The sequence below is a fragment of the Crocodylus porosus genome, unplaced genomic scaffold (assembly GCF_001723895.1).
Source record: "Crocodylus porosus isolate Cpor-Errol unplaced genomic scaffold, CroPor_comp1, whole genome shotgun sequence".
Lineage (NCBI taxonomy): Eukaryota > Metazoa > Chordata > Crocodylia > Crocodylidae > Crocodylus > Crocodylus porosus.
Genome location: NW_017728921.1, coordinates 20,320,294 through 20,335,922, shown reverse-complemented (window position 1 = coordinate 20,335,922; position 15,629 = coordinate 20,320,294). Strand labels below are relative to the sequence as shown.

The window sequence follows — 15,629 nt, the reverse complement described above, 5'->3', positions numbered from 1 at the left end:
GTTTGATCTTTTGTCTCTCTCTCTGACCCTATTTGCAAATATATACCTTTTGTGTTGCTAATAGAGTGTGTCTGTAGCTAGAGTTTTTTTTTCCTCCTCCCAAGAAACGAACCACGATTTTTATATCAACTATATTCATTTTAATGTTTTAAAAGACACCTCTATTGGCACCGTTACTGCATAAGGAATAATCTCTCTCTTAAGAGAATGCTTCTTTCAGTGAAAGGAAACAAGAAGAGATGTATGTTGGGCATTTCTCAGTTTCCAGGAACACTTTGTAGCAAAGTTCCACACTGACTGATGGTTACCCCTTCCTCTAGAACTGGGGTGGGCCAAATACAGCCTGTAGGCCGCATCTGGCCCACAAGGCCATTCTGCCAAGCCCATGAGACCCCCTCCAAAACACAATTTTTACTGGCTCGCAGCTGCCCCTCAAAGATGGCAAAAGGTAGTTTTTCAGAGGTCACAACCCATAGGACAGGGTAGGCTCTGCACTTCCACCTCTGTAGGGCTCTCAGCAGTTCAGCCAGGAGTCCCATGTGGAGGCAGCATAGTTCTGAAACTAAATTAAAATATGTTATAGTAGAGGTTTGATTTTTAATATATGATTTTTTTTTCTGGTTCCAAGATGGCAACCCCCTTTCCCCCAAAAGAAGTGCTTCCAGGGGCAAGGGGGATGGACAGACTTCTGGTGGTAAAGGTCAAGGGGTTAGAGGGTGGGACTTCTGGTCCCAAGGTGGAGAATAGGGGGTGGGGCACCTGTCAAGGGGTGGAGCTACTGTTGCAGCCCTCAAAAGCTCACCAAAAGCTGTTAAGTGGCCCTCCAGTCGAAATAATTGCCCACCCCTCCTCTAGATGTACATCAGCTGAAAGGCAGTTTGGTAAATTGCCAGTAACACTTTTCTCCCCAACAAGTAGACTACAATTGTGAATTGAGCATGCCAAGGACCAAGTTAAGCCTTTAAAAACCCACATAATTAAAGTCAATAATATGGAGCCTTCAGTTCTTCACAGAACGTACTGTCTACACTAATGGCCTTGATTGAGGCTGATCACAACAACTAGGGTATTTGGTTTGCACTTGGTTTTTTTGTAATCATGTAATATATTTTAGATAAACAGTTTCTCCAATAGTACCGCTGCCCTGGGAAACTGGTCCATCTTCCAAGAACCCTGAAAGACTATAAAACAAGCCTCAAATGCACAAAGACCAATAATGAAAACATGCATTTCCAAATTACCTTTCATCCCAGAAGGCTCTACTCTTCTTAAGAAACTACAACTCTGAACAAATAACATTTAAAGAAAAGAGCCATATAACCATATCTCCTTGAACATCGACTGGTTGGTTCAAACAGCTTCTAGCTAGGTATCCATGTCACTTATGTACATTAACGAATTTATCCTCACATCATGCCCAGAAAGCAACAAAGTACTGGCATCCCCATTTTTTAGATGATCTGAAGAACCAAGAGTCAAAAAAACCTGACTAGTGTCACACCAAGGGCAAAGCTAAGAACTGACCTCTGATCTACTATGTCCCAGTCACACTATATTTTCCTTCTTTGTGTGCTCCTTGATAAAAAGGATTTTATGACAAACTCGCTCCAGTAATGCAACATTTATGTCCTCACAACACTCATGTACTCAACTGGGTTACTGAATGCATCAGGCTACCAGCATTCCCACAATACACATAACACATCCAGCTTCTTTCTTGGTCACATATTATATATATACATACATACACATACATGTATGTATGTATGTATGTATGTATGTATGTATGTATGTATGTATACATGTATACACACACACGTATGTATGTGTGTATACATGTACACACACACACACACACACACACACACACACCCTTGCAACCCCTTCCCAAAACAACATTAGTTACATGGACCAAAGCACCATTCTGTAATGCCAATTTTCCACATGCATGAGATATCTGTAGGGAGGAAGCTGGTGATAGTTGGGAAATATGAGCAAGCGAACTCAACAAAGTAAGCATATAGGTCTTGATGGTGACCCCACTGAAGTTAATGAGAATTTGCCTGACTCAGTGGTAGCAGGTCTGTTTGCATATGATCCTAAAGATTTTAAGTATACAAATTCATTGATTGAAGGGTGCAATTCTGTCTGCTTTAGCAGTTTTACTTTTAAGAACAAAGAATCATGAAAACACAAATTTATAAAAAAAAATATCTAGCTGGAACAGCAAATTGGACAAGACGCATAGAAAAATAAGCTCAATTGCATTTGGTCAGCTTAAATACTCACATTTTCACCTCTGAAGGTGAATTTGTTCACATATATTATCTGGATTGATACTAAAAGCAGCGAGCAATTGTGAAAATATTCCCTCAATCAGCTCAATCTGATAAAAGGTCCCAGGACAACATTATTAACTAAACCAAGACTGCTTGGTCTCCCACACCAAAGTAACAAGGAATTTCTAAACTAGTAATGGTTAGGTTCTAAGGGACACCTTGGTAGGGAGGAAAGGGGGCATATAAATACCCATTTTTAACAGCACGGCAGTCAGTGCTGCCCTGTGTCCCATTGTTGCCCAGGGTGCAGATGTGCCTTGTTGTGACTCTGCTTAAGGCAAAAGCTCTGTTTCTAACATTGCTTGGCTTCATTCAAAGAAGGTAGTGAAAAGGCCATTACATGTCTTGCTCCTTACCCTTTATTTCAAGCCCAGAATTCACCACTCTTACAAGCCTGGCTATCCAGATATCCCCACTGAATCTCCTTCTGCAAAGTATAATCCCACTGCTGTATTCATTCTCCCCATATGGATTAGAGACCCAGAGACGTAACAGAGCAGCTCAGCATCCTGTGTCCCCCCCACAATGGCAGCATGTGGAGCTGCTGCCCAGTTGTCCCCCTCAGTCAGCCGACTACAGAGAACTCAAGCTCTAAGACATACCCATATTAATCCTACCCACACCTCCTATACTGCTTGCACTTCCAGACACATCCCCACTGAATCCAGTTAGGAAGTCATATATCAAACAGAGAAGTGAGAGTTTGCCCCCACCACCAACCTGTAGTTAGCAACTGGGTAAGTTTGTTATGTTGCAACAGTTTGTTAACCAAAGCAAATCCCCCTATGTGGACATGGGAAAGAGTTGATGGAGATTAACAACAAACACCCTCCATTCAGGCCTCTTGTTCTAATCATGTTTTAAACAAATGGGCGCATGCTTACAACTGGGCTTCCTAAAGATTTTACTGGGGATAAATTATTGCCAAACAAAAGAAGTGGTGGCTGGAAAGTACTGGGTATTTTAATGCTGAAAGAAGCATCCCAGCAACAGCTCTGTAAAGCAATTGGATAAAATAAAAAAGGACTTTAGGAAAAAAAAGACAACACCTTTACTAACTTTTTGTTTGGGTATAATGAGAATGGTGTTTTTAACTAATGTCAAGCCTTAAAACATGGAAGTGCTCCGAGTCCTGTCACTTGACATATTCAGAGAGGACAACATACTGATGTGCCATAGTACAACGGTTCCCAATTTGTGGTACACGTACTACCAGTTGTATGAAGACAACCTGTCAGTGGTACGTGCTAACAGATTTATTATAATTCTTTTATATGACAAAAATTTGTTGGTGGTATTTAAGGTTGTATCATTTTAAATTGGTGGTGTACAATCTGCCAAAGTTTGGGAACCGCTTCCATAAGAAAGATTTGAGCCTCATCAGGTGAATGGAGTGGATGAGAATAAGTCATCTATTATGTGTGAGCAAGAAGTGGCGAGCACTGATGGTGTACTGTTGAACACTGTCTTGGTAACCATTAATACATAAATCTTCCCCTTACAGTTAATGCTAAGGGTAGCTTAAATACCACCTCTGGCTTTGACCATGGCAAGTCAACATCACTTACAGTGAAGATGGCAACTGGAACAGTGGCATACGTCCTAGTGCCACTATTACAAGGAGTTTCAGCATTTTATGCTTCCCATGGCAGCAGCATCTATTCCCCTATATGCAATAACGGGTCAGTTACTGGTGATTAAAACCCCATCTTCCCGCTAGCATTATTCCAATGTCCAAAGGAGGAGAAATAGGTACCACATGGACAGAATGGAGAAGCCTCTGCAATACTCAGCACTTTTGATGCACACAACACCCCATTAGCTGCCTATCTAAAGCCAGGAAAGATGATAGTGGGTGCATCTACATAGGCCATTAAGGTGTTATGATAAATTCCTGCCCAGCGTGCACCAGAGTTTATCACAGTGTCTTAATGGCACGTGTAGATGCTCAAACTGCTGCAGTCCAGGGCAGGCAGGGGTCTGGTCCCCTGCTGCATGGGCTGACCAGGCACAATGTACACTTGGGTCAGCATTTACACATGTGTTTAGGTACAATTATTTTTGTCACAGTAAGTGAAAAATTTTTCACAGTGGTAAAAACTAGTTTGTTGAGGTTTAATAGCGTCGCATGTGTAGACTGGTGCGTTACACCATAACAAATTAGTTTACTGTGTAGTTAAAGAGCACATATACATGCACCCAGTTAGTCCTCTAAAGGATCTAGACGCTCACTCTCATTTTGCTTCAAAGTGTGTTAATTGATGCTTATTCAGTTTTATTTTTAAATTCCCGTATCATTTCACTTTGGAGAACAGAGAAAATACAAAGGTTAATTACATTTCTCTGCTTTTTTTTTTTTTAAATTACTTCAAGATACAGCCTTTTCATCTGCAAGAAAAGTGTTATTTAACCTGGAATTTTTAACCTGAACTACTAAATAAATGCCTGAATCGACTCCCAAAGGGCCCTGGCCAGGGGACTGTAACATGATCTTTGGAGAAAGAGACAGAAGTACAGTTATATAACTCCCTCTCCAACAAGGCAGACCCAGCCTCCTGAGGCTGGTTATTAAGGTTCTTCTCCTTGACCCTACACATACAGAGCATGACAAGAAAAGATAGGGTCTGACATTTTCACTGGCAAGGGAAACTGTAGCTGACTTGTATGAGAGGGACAGAGATGAGAGTGGTATCTAGATTTCCATTAAGAAATATGCTGGTGGTCACTGTACCTCTTGCAAGTACAGGTCTGCTGACCCAGTGTGAATGAGGAACAGGAGGGTGGGAAAAGCAAGCTCCTGCCTGACTACCCCGATACTCTACCTCCACTTTGTGCCAAGGACTTTGTTGCAGCCTGTTAGAAAAAACTGGCTCAAAGTTGACGTAAAGGATTGCCCACCCTGATAAGAGAGGGCTGGAACTAATTTTTCTTGCGAGCTGGAGGGGCAACCACATATAGGGTCTGCATGGCCTAAAGCTGCCACTGTTCTGAACACAAATGCAGACCTTACCAGATAGTGGCTTTTATTCTGCATCAGAGACTGCGTTTGGGAAGGGTACCCCTTGATGTGTATGTGTTATGGAGTGATCAGAATAGTCACAGGGACCTCAGCCAGCAGAGTTTCTGTAACCAGCCAAAGTGAAACTAGAGCAGGAGCAGAGGTCATTTTACTTATTTAGTGGCAACCAAGTAAGCTCTGCTGTATATATGAGTATCTGCAGCTATCTAATAGGAGTGAACAGCTCAAAGTGAGTCTCTATGAACTTGTGCTAATTCAACATAGCTATTAACAGTTACAATGCTTCAAATCTCTGCAGACACCCAAACTTTGCTCAACATAAATCTGCCCAAGCCCAAACCCTGCTTCTAGTTTACACTAATAGGAACAAACTGCAGTTCCCCTCCTGACTACTCAGAGGAAGCTGCAGCATTGCATGATGGGACCTGTAGTTCTCACCACACCACTGATTTGTTTTATTCTAGATGTATGATCTTGAGAGCACAGATCCAGGAAGAGACTGAAATGCTCATAATATTTAGACCCTGATTTGTTTTAAAAAATTACTAGCCCATATGTATTCCGCCAATTCATAGCATTTTAAAAGCTTTCAGATGCACAGGACTGCATCACCGTTCTTCGTTTTTGGAGCACTACAGTTTGTGTGGTGCTCCAACTTGTCTTTTAGCACTGTGCAAACCAAGCCTATGTTCACTACCTGATGAAAAGGGAGACATGATGACAGCTTAGATCTAGGCAGAAGCCCAGAGCACTCGTTTCAGCTGGTGCTTCTCTCTTTTCCTTCAGAAGTTGATTAAATGCTAGTTGAAGATTTAAGTTAAGATCTGCACCTATGTCCCGTCCCATCCTGTCTGGGGTTTAGGTTCTGAGTGGCAGTAAGAACTCACTGGCTCCAGAATGCCTTCTCGGCAGCTAGAATGAAGGAGGGTTACTCAAAATACTTCCCAGCAGTCCTCACAAAAGCCTCGTTAATATATGCAAAGAGCCACCCAAGTCTTGAATTTACACTACCCAACTTTTCAAAGGAGGGCACTTTGCAACATTCTGAAGACAAGTCTTGTAGTTTCGGATTTAAGTACCTACAGATATAGCTGCTGTTTTAATCTGATTTCTATTTTAGTCTCTCATATATATTTATTAGACATTTATATTTCATTAGTATGCATGTGTAGTTTAAACACCCTTCACTGAGAATTACTTTCAAACACAGTTAAAAATATATGCAATTTTAAACTACATTTTTTTCTAACTTTGATGCTACTTCATACTGCAGCTATTCTGTCCATTCACCTCTATACAAAAATACAGTGGAAGACCATAAAAAGTTTACAACAACCAACTTATATCAGACATCTATTAAATTTATAAGCATGTGGAGAACAGCAGTAATCTCAGATACCGTGCGGTAGTAACTGATGACAAATGATGACTTTAAAGACAACCTCATCAGAAAGAACAGAAAACCTTATCAATTAGGCAGGAACACATTTAAATTTTCAGTGATCTACACTTGAGCATATGTACCTTGAATCACAGTTGTGAGCGAATGTGCAGATCTCCCCTTCCTTAAGCAATGAGACAGCCACAGCTTGCTACTTTCCCACTCAAGCCTTTCACACAATGGCAGTGCACAACAATACATTTATGCAAGTGCATTCTTCCCTACCCACAAAAAACCTGAACTTGCTACCTTACCAGTAATCTAATGCCTTTAAATCATGAGCAGGACATTAATACTGCATATAATCAATGAGCTAGGGCTAGTAGTTTTAAAGGAATTAGGAACTTCCCTCCCACTGACATTGCCTAGTGTTATATATTTTCCATCTCAAAAGACACTGGCCGCTATATACAAATCCAGAAGGATTAACACAACCCTTAGTGATCTATGTGCCTAGGAAGTATTGTACAATTAGTACAAATAAAGTTTTATTCTGAAATTAAATAGAAACTCAATGCCTATAAAATAAATGCCTGCTAAGAGAGTTGCAGAGCCTGTATTTTCATGACTTGCACTGACATTTATAAAACCAGTAAAAGCCTCATTGTAACCTGTGAAAGCAATCATGCACATCAGCCCCTCAAACTATTTTATACATATTCCTGCAGCATACACAACAAAGTCTCTGGCACATTTTCTTCACTCACTCAGAAGGATCTGTTTCACACCCCATATGTATTCCTTTTAACAAGGACTCACTCTGAAGATGAGATTTCAAGCATATTTTTAAGGAGAATGTAAAACAAACATCTTTTAAACTTCTGAGTAAACAGTGGTACTTGTTGGAAAACGGAGAGGACTACTGGCAGAAGGCTGACCCTACACATTTTTTACCACTAATTTTCAAATTGTCGCAAACCATCAGTGGATCAATTTGCCTGGAAGCATAAGCATTTAAATGGTTAAAATGAGGCTATGCTGTTACAGCGTCACTGAGAAATTCACACTTCTGTTGCTGTAGTGTTTTAGCTCCTCTGGCTGTAAAGCAGAGATATAACTTTTGAAGCTCCCTACAGACTCAGTCCCAGAATTAGAACCTCCATTTTGCTGTCCACTAATATGGAAATTGCTAGGAGTATGTACAAAGAGTCTTCTGAAAGGAAATCCATATGCATGCCAGACAATCACAACTTGCGACCGCTAGATAGTTAGTGATCCCTTCAAACCATGCTACAACACAACTGCTCAGAGGAGAATGAGGGCTCGTGTTTCAAGCAAGCATAAAAGTGCAGGGGCATCGCAGGGTTAGGGTGCATGCATATGATCTGCCTGGACTGTCAGTGTACTGACAGTTCTACCACAGCTGCACCTCTATTAGCACTACCTTGTTATTACTTTTCAAACATCCAACTGCCAAAGCCAGAAAAGAAGGAACAGCGAGTCTCTGACCACCTTGAAGGCTAGTGAGGGGGTGCACAAGAGGCCTTCCACACATTGCTGTATTACGCTTTAAGCAACTTGACCCAATGCGAGCTGTAGCAGAGGCTGCAGGAAGCTGCGGAGAGCACCAGAGAACATACCTTCTTGTGCACAACAGAGGAAGTGGAATTAATTGTGCTCTCGTCGTTATGCATCATGACCAGTTCAGGGCTGCTCTCATCCAGGACTTCCTGCATGCTGCTCACACTGCTGCTCTGACTGCCTGTGCTGACAGACATACTCGGGATGGAATGGTTGCTGCCCAGACTGTCCATCTTCCTACTCAGGTTTGATCCATGCTCACTGTCCTACAAAATAAGGGGCATTAGTTACAAAATACTGCTGGAAATGAGCTACCCGAACAGGTTTCTGCAGTGGCCTAAGTTGCTTTAAAGGCAGTTCTGCAGAAGTACAAGTTCTCCATCCCTTACTTCCTGTTATCTAAAAGCCTCATGCAAATGTTGCTCTAAGGTAATAAGACGCTCTGTCTGGGGCAGTCACTTTCTCCTCATTTACCTTGAAGCTATACCATCCAGGTCTCCCTCAAATTAAGAGCTGGGCATTGCCACCATTTGAATAGGAGACTTCCAGGGGATGCAAAAATGCTTGTGGCAGCAAGATTAGTGTTTGAGACTGGGGTGCTCTTTCCTCCAAGCCATTATTGTGAAAAATGCCCCCATCCAGGTGCTGCGTATCAGAAAAGACTCAGTGACTGTGTTTGCAACCATTCAGGATTCCACAGTACTTTTCATAGTTAATCAGCAGGTATATTCCATAGACTTAAAATACCCTTGTCCTTTCAGTTAAAATGCAATTCATTGTAAGTTCTGATGTAGTGGTTTTCACTTGGAAACTCTTGATGTCTCCACAGAAGAGGCCATGTTACAGTGATCTGTGTGTAGCATAGCAAGTTTAATTACGTGATCGCACAACTACTTCTCTTGTAATAATTAACCTCTCTTTTTCTTCTAGGGACTGAAATACACCAGGATAAAGTCCTCTTTCACATTCAGCACGTCTGCAAATAAAATACGCACCCTGATTTTAAAAGACAGAAAGAAAAAAAAAAAAAAAGATCTTTCCTCAAAAGCCTGTGAGGGGTGTGAAAGAAAGTGTCCACTATCAGCCCCACACACAGTACCTGCAGCTTTAGTTTACCTTTTCTCTGGCAGAGGCCTAAGCAGCAAAAACTACTATTGCTGTATTTACTCAATTATTTTAATGTGCATTCCAATATCCAGTAACTGATTTTTTTTTGTATACAACATGCAGCTTTCTTCTCAAAAATAGGGCATTTTTCTTCCTTGTCTACAGATCACTATCTTATTGGATCAGGCTGCGCTGCAATGACTTACAGGAGTAGTTATGTCAAAACGACTGACAATATAATGCAATAGCAGCTGTTGGTGAGAGTTCTCCATAAGGATCCCAGGACTCTGGAAAACTCTCCAAGCCTGGTTCTAAAATACTTTTGATCGGCCAAAATTCTTGTGACTTTTACTGCTAAAATACTTTCGATTGGCCATTTAGCAGGGCCTACATTTTTTGCCCTGGCCTTTTAGGAGAGCCAGGGGAGAAAAGTTACTAGCCAATTAAAAGTTTGTTACTTGGAGCAGTTGTCTGACAAGGCAGTAAGTTGACCAAGATCTGTATTTGAATGTGTAATTTTAATCAATGGACAGGTTACTCAAAGCTGCGTATGGATGTTTTTTATACTAAAGGGTATATACTAAAAAGTATAAATACACAGTTTGACTGACATATGCAGCAAAATAAAAATTTCCAAGAAGCTGATCTAAGGTTGCAGAAGAAACAGCATCTTGCAGTATCTGTGTTACAGCACATCGCCATGTAATTTAAGACTACACAGGCAAAAAGGACAGGGTTACGGTTGCATATATAAACTTAATGTCTTTCTTCCTGTCTAGGTATCTATACCTGTAACCTTAAAATTTTAACAGCTAGTGATAAAGAGTCCTTTTCTAAAACCAAAATGTTGTTTTTATTGGCTACACAATTAGGTGTACGTTGAGGAACATCTTCCCCTCATTCCCTAGAAAGCATCTGAGGGAACCTATCTTGCTGTGGACCTCAGTAGGTGGGCAGCTTTTACTGACAAGGTGAGCAGTGACCAAGGCAAGGGTTAAATTCTGTCCTGGCTGGCCAGGTTAGACATGCACATGTGAGCAATGTGGCCTTTCTTAGTGGCATGCAAACTTAGTGGAAAAACTCAGCATAAAGCATGCTGCTAGTGTGCAGGACATGAACTTCATTAGAACATCAATTCAAAGAAAGCAAAACCAAATGTTACTGGTACTTTAAAGCACTTAGTGAGCACTACTGGAACATTACTTCATCCTGCTAACTCCAATCAGCTAAACAGTAGAATGAAAAAGTCTCTCTCCTCTTTGGTGTTCTTGTATCTCCTTGGTTTCCTTCACAGCAAACAGCCTCAGTTGTGCTTCTCGGTATGGGACTGCCAGTACGGTGTTTCCAATTGTTGTCCAATGCCACTTTGGGTACCTTATCCTGTTTAATATACCAAGAGCAACACTCCATTCCCCTCCAAACCCAATGTTTTTTCATTTGTCTTTTCCTTTTTTCCAAAATAGGACAGCTGTACTTTACAAGCACAAAATATAAGGCCCACACTGAACTTTGGCCTTCTGCAGATTTTCCTATGCTCCAGGAGACAGGTAACAGCCAAGCAATATCAGTTTACCTGGGGAGAAAAAATTCCAGTGCACACTAAACTATTATGCACTTATTTATCCAAATGTGTCCACGTCAAGTGACATTCATTTTCATTTCATATCTTCAATTGAAAAATCACCCATTGCCTTCTCTGCATCACAGTTAGAGCCAATTACTGCAGACTGATTAAGTGGGTTGTTTATAACAGACAGCTTGAACTGAACTGGATTTTAAATTTTGTGTCTTCACGTTGCTTTTCCATATGAAAACAATGGTTTTCCTTTTTTTGTGCTAGAGAGCTTTTTAAAAGTCCAGCTGCTCAGATGATTTCATTTTCAGCTTTTGATAGGCCTATTACTGTATATGAAAGTCTCAGTAACTGGAGGAACATTACAATGGTGACAGTAAATGGGCTCAACTGCATTTATGAAACAGAAAAGCCTAATCTATCAATCGCTGACAGTGTAGCCCAACAATTTTATGCTGGGAAGCTAATTAATTTGTACCCTTCACTCACCTACCCCTGTAAGTTTCAAGGCTCAGATACACTTCAGCTATACCTTGTAACTCAAAGCTAAAATAAAATGTCCCTTATTATGCTTTTAGCACACTCTTGCTCTTCCTATGGGCTTTAACCCTGCTTCAGGGCCTACACTACAGGTGGCTGAAGCCCATTAAGGCTTTCTTTATTGGCTGGGAGGATCACTTTTAAGTGAGGTCAGCTGGCCCTTCCCTGCTATTAAAATGTCTTTTTCACTCACAGGCATGGTTTATATTTAAGATGAACAACACCCACTGCAATCACAAGTTAAATCTCTTCACACTTGTTGCTTAAAACTGTTATTAGATTCTTAATTAACCCTTCCCTTAAAAAATAAAAACCATTTCAACCTTGCCTCATTCTCAACCTGGGCAAGCATTGTAGTACATCTGAAAGAACTGTATATAGCCTAAGGTCAGCAGAAAAAAGGAAGCACATCCCAAAACAAAGGATCCCTCGTGTTGCAGATGACAATAGCATTGGTTAATATACATAGTCTCAGCTTCAGAAACTCAAAGGGCTTCACAATTAAGTCCTATGTCAGCTATATCCTATTTCCACCACTGGTGAAATGCAGCCACACCTAGAGTGGAGTGCAGCTTCTGTTTACCACCACACTCCAGCTTTGGGGCAGAAGTTAAGAACAATATTTTATTTCTTTTCGGCCACTAGCCTTGTGATGGTGGTGATTAGGCAACACTTCTGTCCTTCACTTGAGGGCAGTTCTGGAAGTTCTTGAAGCACTGCTTTAGTCTTCCTCTGCAGTATTTTTCCTTACAGGGTTTTCTTGACATCCATTGATGAAGTATGCACACAACCAAATGTGGGGATTGTGCTTCAAGATTTTTCTTCTCTTGAACCTGGCACTAAAAACCCCCAAAACTCATATACCCTACAGAGTGTTGGGAGCATAGGTCTGATCTGATAAGGTATGCAGAGCTAAACCGGCCAAGCTTTAAGGGAACTTATTTCCTACTATCCAAATATATTCAATGCGTTTGGCTGGCCAGCCTTGCCCCTCCAGATTTGATTTTACTTGAACTCTCCCTGACCTGGCCCCTAAAACACCTGTGTTCCCTTTCAAAATCCCCTTTAAAAACCACTTGTTCTGTAGCTCTAAAACCCAAGGCTGTCTTTTGAACAAAGACGACAAAGTTTTCGAGTCACCAAAGTGTATGCACTCCCACCCCCAGCCCAACCCAAATAATTGCATTCTCTTGTTGCCGTGAGTCTTATGTTGCCTCACTGTTTCTGTTGAATCATGTGGTACCTTAATTACTTGGACTGCATTTGCACCTAGATTACACACACAAGTGAGGGACAGGGCACTTTTCAGTTGCTCTTGTAAGCATACAACCTGCTTTTGAAGTGTGTAGCTGATAGAATCATAGAATATTAGGGGTTGGAAGGGACCTTAGGAGATCATAATAAATATCATACCTCCTCCTCCTCTTGGGACTCTGTCAGCGGGCCGTTCCGTGCTTCCTGGAAAAGGATTTTCTTCATTTTCCGGTACTGAAGGTTATCCAGTTCACGTACTGCATCCTTTGTCCTTTGTATTAGGTCAATTAGAACTCGGGATGGCCGGTCTCGACGTACAAAGTCATGCTGATTTTGAAAGAGAAGTAAGATATGGCTTGAGACACAGCACCAGGGTGTTTTACCCAATGATACCAAGCTTTTTTTTTAATCCTACAGTAAAAGTCACAAGAAATAACAGATCCTACCTCACTCTTATCACTGTCAGGGGCCCAGAGCCCCCAGACATATTTAGTAGCCGTTAGACATACAGTATGTGTCAGCAACATCAAGTGAACATGGTGGCCATGTGATAATCTATGAGGTGCAATGGTCAGGTTCCAAAATATTTTGTTCAGTATTGCGAATTCGACTTGTGCACAAGCTGTAGTCATGTGCAGGATACAGAGAACTACGGCTGGTCACTGTTCCATGTGAAAATCATCACAAATTAGCAACTGACCTACATGGGAAGTCTTCAACTGGAGGCTGCATTAGATACGGAGTAAGGGACTTGGATTCTACTTACAGCCCACCACTGATCTGACCCTAAGCAAAATCTCTTCCCCTCTCTGTGCCCCTGTTCCCCCTCCTGCCTCTTGCTTGTTTTGTTTCTTTAAATAAGAAGTGATTTGGGACAGCGGCCATCTGTTGTTTTATCTCTACCATATCTACCACAATGGGTCCTGTGGCTTGGTTGGGGTCCATAGACAATAGTGTCAAACAAACAAAGCTTGTTCCTCATTGAACAAGCATTGTACAAAAAAGATGCCTCCTTTACATATTTCAAATTCACAAAGAGGATTGGTGAGAAAATTATGGGCTTTGTTCTTTTAACAATAAATCAATAGGAGAACAATCAGGTCTTTCATTCTTAACCTTTTTAGATTCATGGCACCCCTCCTTAAACTCCAGTTATCCCTCAGAAAATGCCTGATCTTAGTTTCCCCCAATTTTTTCTGACTACAGAAAAATACTAGAGCAATTCTTTTGTTGCAAAGAACTCAGAAAGACCATAATAAGCCACAATGTTTTTTACATTCTGAATTTCTATCTGAAAACTCCGGGTTTGTCTTGTGAATCATGTTTGCACACCTAACAGCACTAGCATTGTACAACACCCAGTAACATCCTTGAAAAAATCTCAAGGCACCCTAGTTGATAATCACTGCTTTATAAAGACCCCAGTTCTAGAAAGCAAATGAAGGCACATGTCCCTCTAACTTTAATGACTTCAGTAGGATGCAAGTGCGTGCTAGAGTGCCCTCTTCCTAAAAAGAAAATAGATACACTTTCCTGAATAGGGCCACAGACAATGGAGTACGATATTATTGCTCAGCAGCCTTTTGTTTCTAAACAAAGTTTAAAAAACAAACAAATGTAGAGCATGCATTGGCTAATGTTCTGCATGTGATCTCTGCAGTAGCGTATGCTCCTTAAAGGTGGCACAGTAAAATACATTAGTGAGTGCTCTAAGGAGCAAGTATTTCCAACACATTTCTAAAAGTGAGAATACTGAAGCAGAGGAAATAGATTCTGTCACCTGAAAACTTGCCACACCAGGTCTGATGTTCCTAAACACTCGCTACTAGGCATTGCAGAACCACACTATGAAGAGTCTTATTGATGTCCATGGAACCTGTTACAGAGTCAGCCCTACCAGAGGTAAACACAAGAATGACGGCAGCCCAACGTGAGCATAAGGAGCTTCTAGGATGCCTCAAATTCAAAAGGAAAGCAAACAGAGAATGGAAGGTGGGCAGATGACCAAGGAAGCAAACCAGGAAATAGCAAGAATTTGCACACAAAAATCAGGAAGAGAAAGGTTAAAGAGTTGCACCTGGCAAGGGAGGTTAGAGACAATAAGAAAAGGCTGTAAGTACACTGGAGAGAAAAGAAAAACCAAGGAAGCTGTAGGCCCATTGTTAAACAGCCAGGGTGAACTCTTAACAGAAGATGCAAAGACAGAGTTTCTCAACAGCGACTTTGCCTTAGTCTTCACAAAGAAAATTAACCTTCAGCCAAATACCTAATAAGGATAATTTGGATAAGAAAGGGGACAAGCACAGGGATGAGATAACAAGAGAGACAGTCAGAAAGCTTTTGATGGATCTAAATGACTTCAAGTCAACCAAGCTTAATGAACTTCAGTTTCATGGTACTGAAGGAACTGGAGATCTTGAAGTCCTTGGCAATGATGTTTATGAAGGCATGGGAAACAGGCAAGGTACCACAGGACTGGAAAAAGGCAAGTGTAGTACCACTCTTTAAAAAAAGACAAAAAAAAGAGGACTTGGGGAACTACAGACTGGTTAGACTTACCTTAATACTTGGGAAGTTATTGGAACATATCCTTAGGAAGTCCATTTACTAGCACCTAGAGGAAGAAAGGCTGATCACAAGCAGACAGCTTGGATTTACTAAAAACAAATAGTTCCAAACAAGCTTAATCTCCTTCTCTGACAAAGTAACTACTTAGGTGGATAAAGGGAATGCAGTGGATGTAACATATCCATAGTTTCGTAGTTTCTAGGGTCAGAAGGGACCTGAGTAGATCATCTAGTCCGACCCCCTGCCATGGCAGGAAAGAGTACTGGG

The 15,629-nt window shown here is 41.1% G+C and overlaps 1 protein-coding gene across 2 annotated transcripts in view; it reads right to left on the bottom strand.

Moving 5' to 3' along the window:
• The window catches only part of TAOK3 (TAO kinase 3), an 86,787-nt gene that overhangs the window by 35,125 nt on the left and 36,033 nt on the right, over positions 1–15,629 (bottom strand). The window contains exons 11-12 of one of the 2 annotated variants that reach the window (XM_019539251.1): positions 12,954–13,121; positions 8,380–8,586 (exon numbers count right to left, since the gene is read on the bottom strand). In XM_019539251.1, the coding sequence (XP_019394796.1) occupies positions 8,380–8,586; positions 12,954–13,121 (375 nt within the window). The remainder of the gene's footprint in view (positions 1–8,379; positions 8,587–12,953; positions 13,122–15,629) is intronic. The other variant, XM_019539252.1, reaches the window with a different exon arrangement.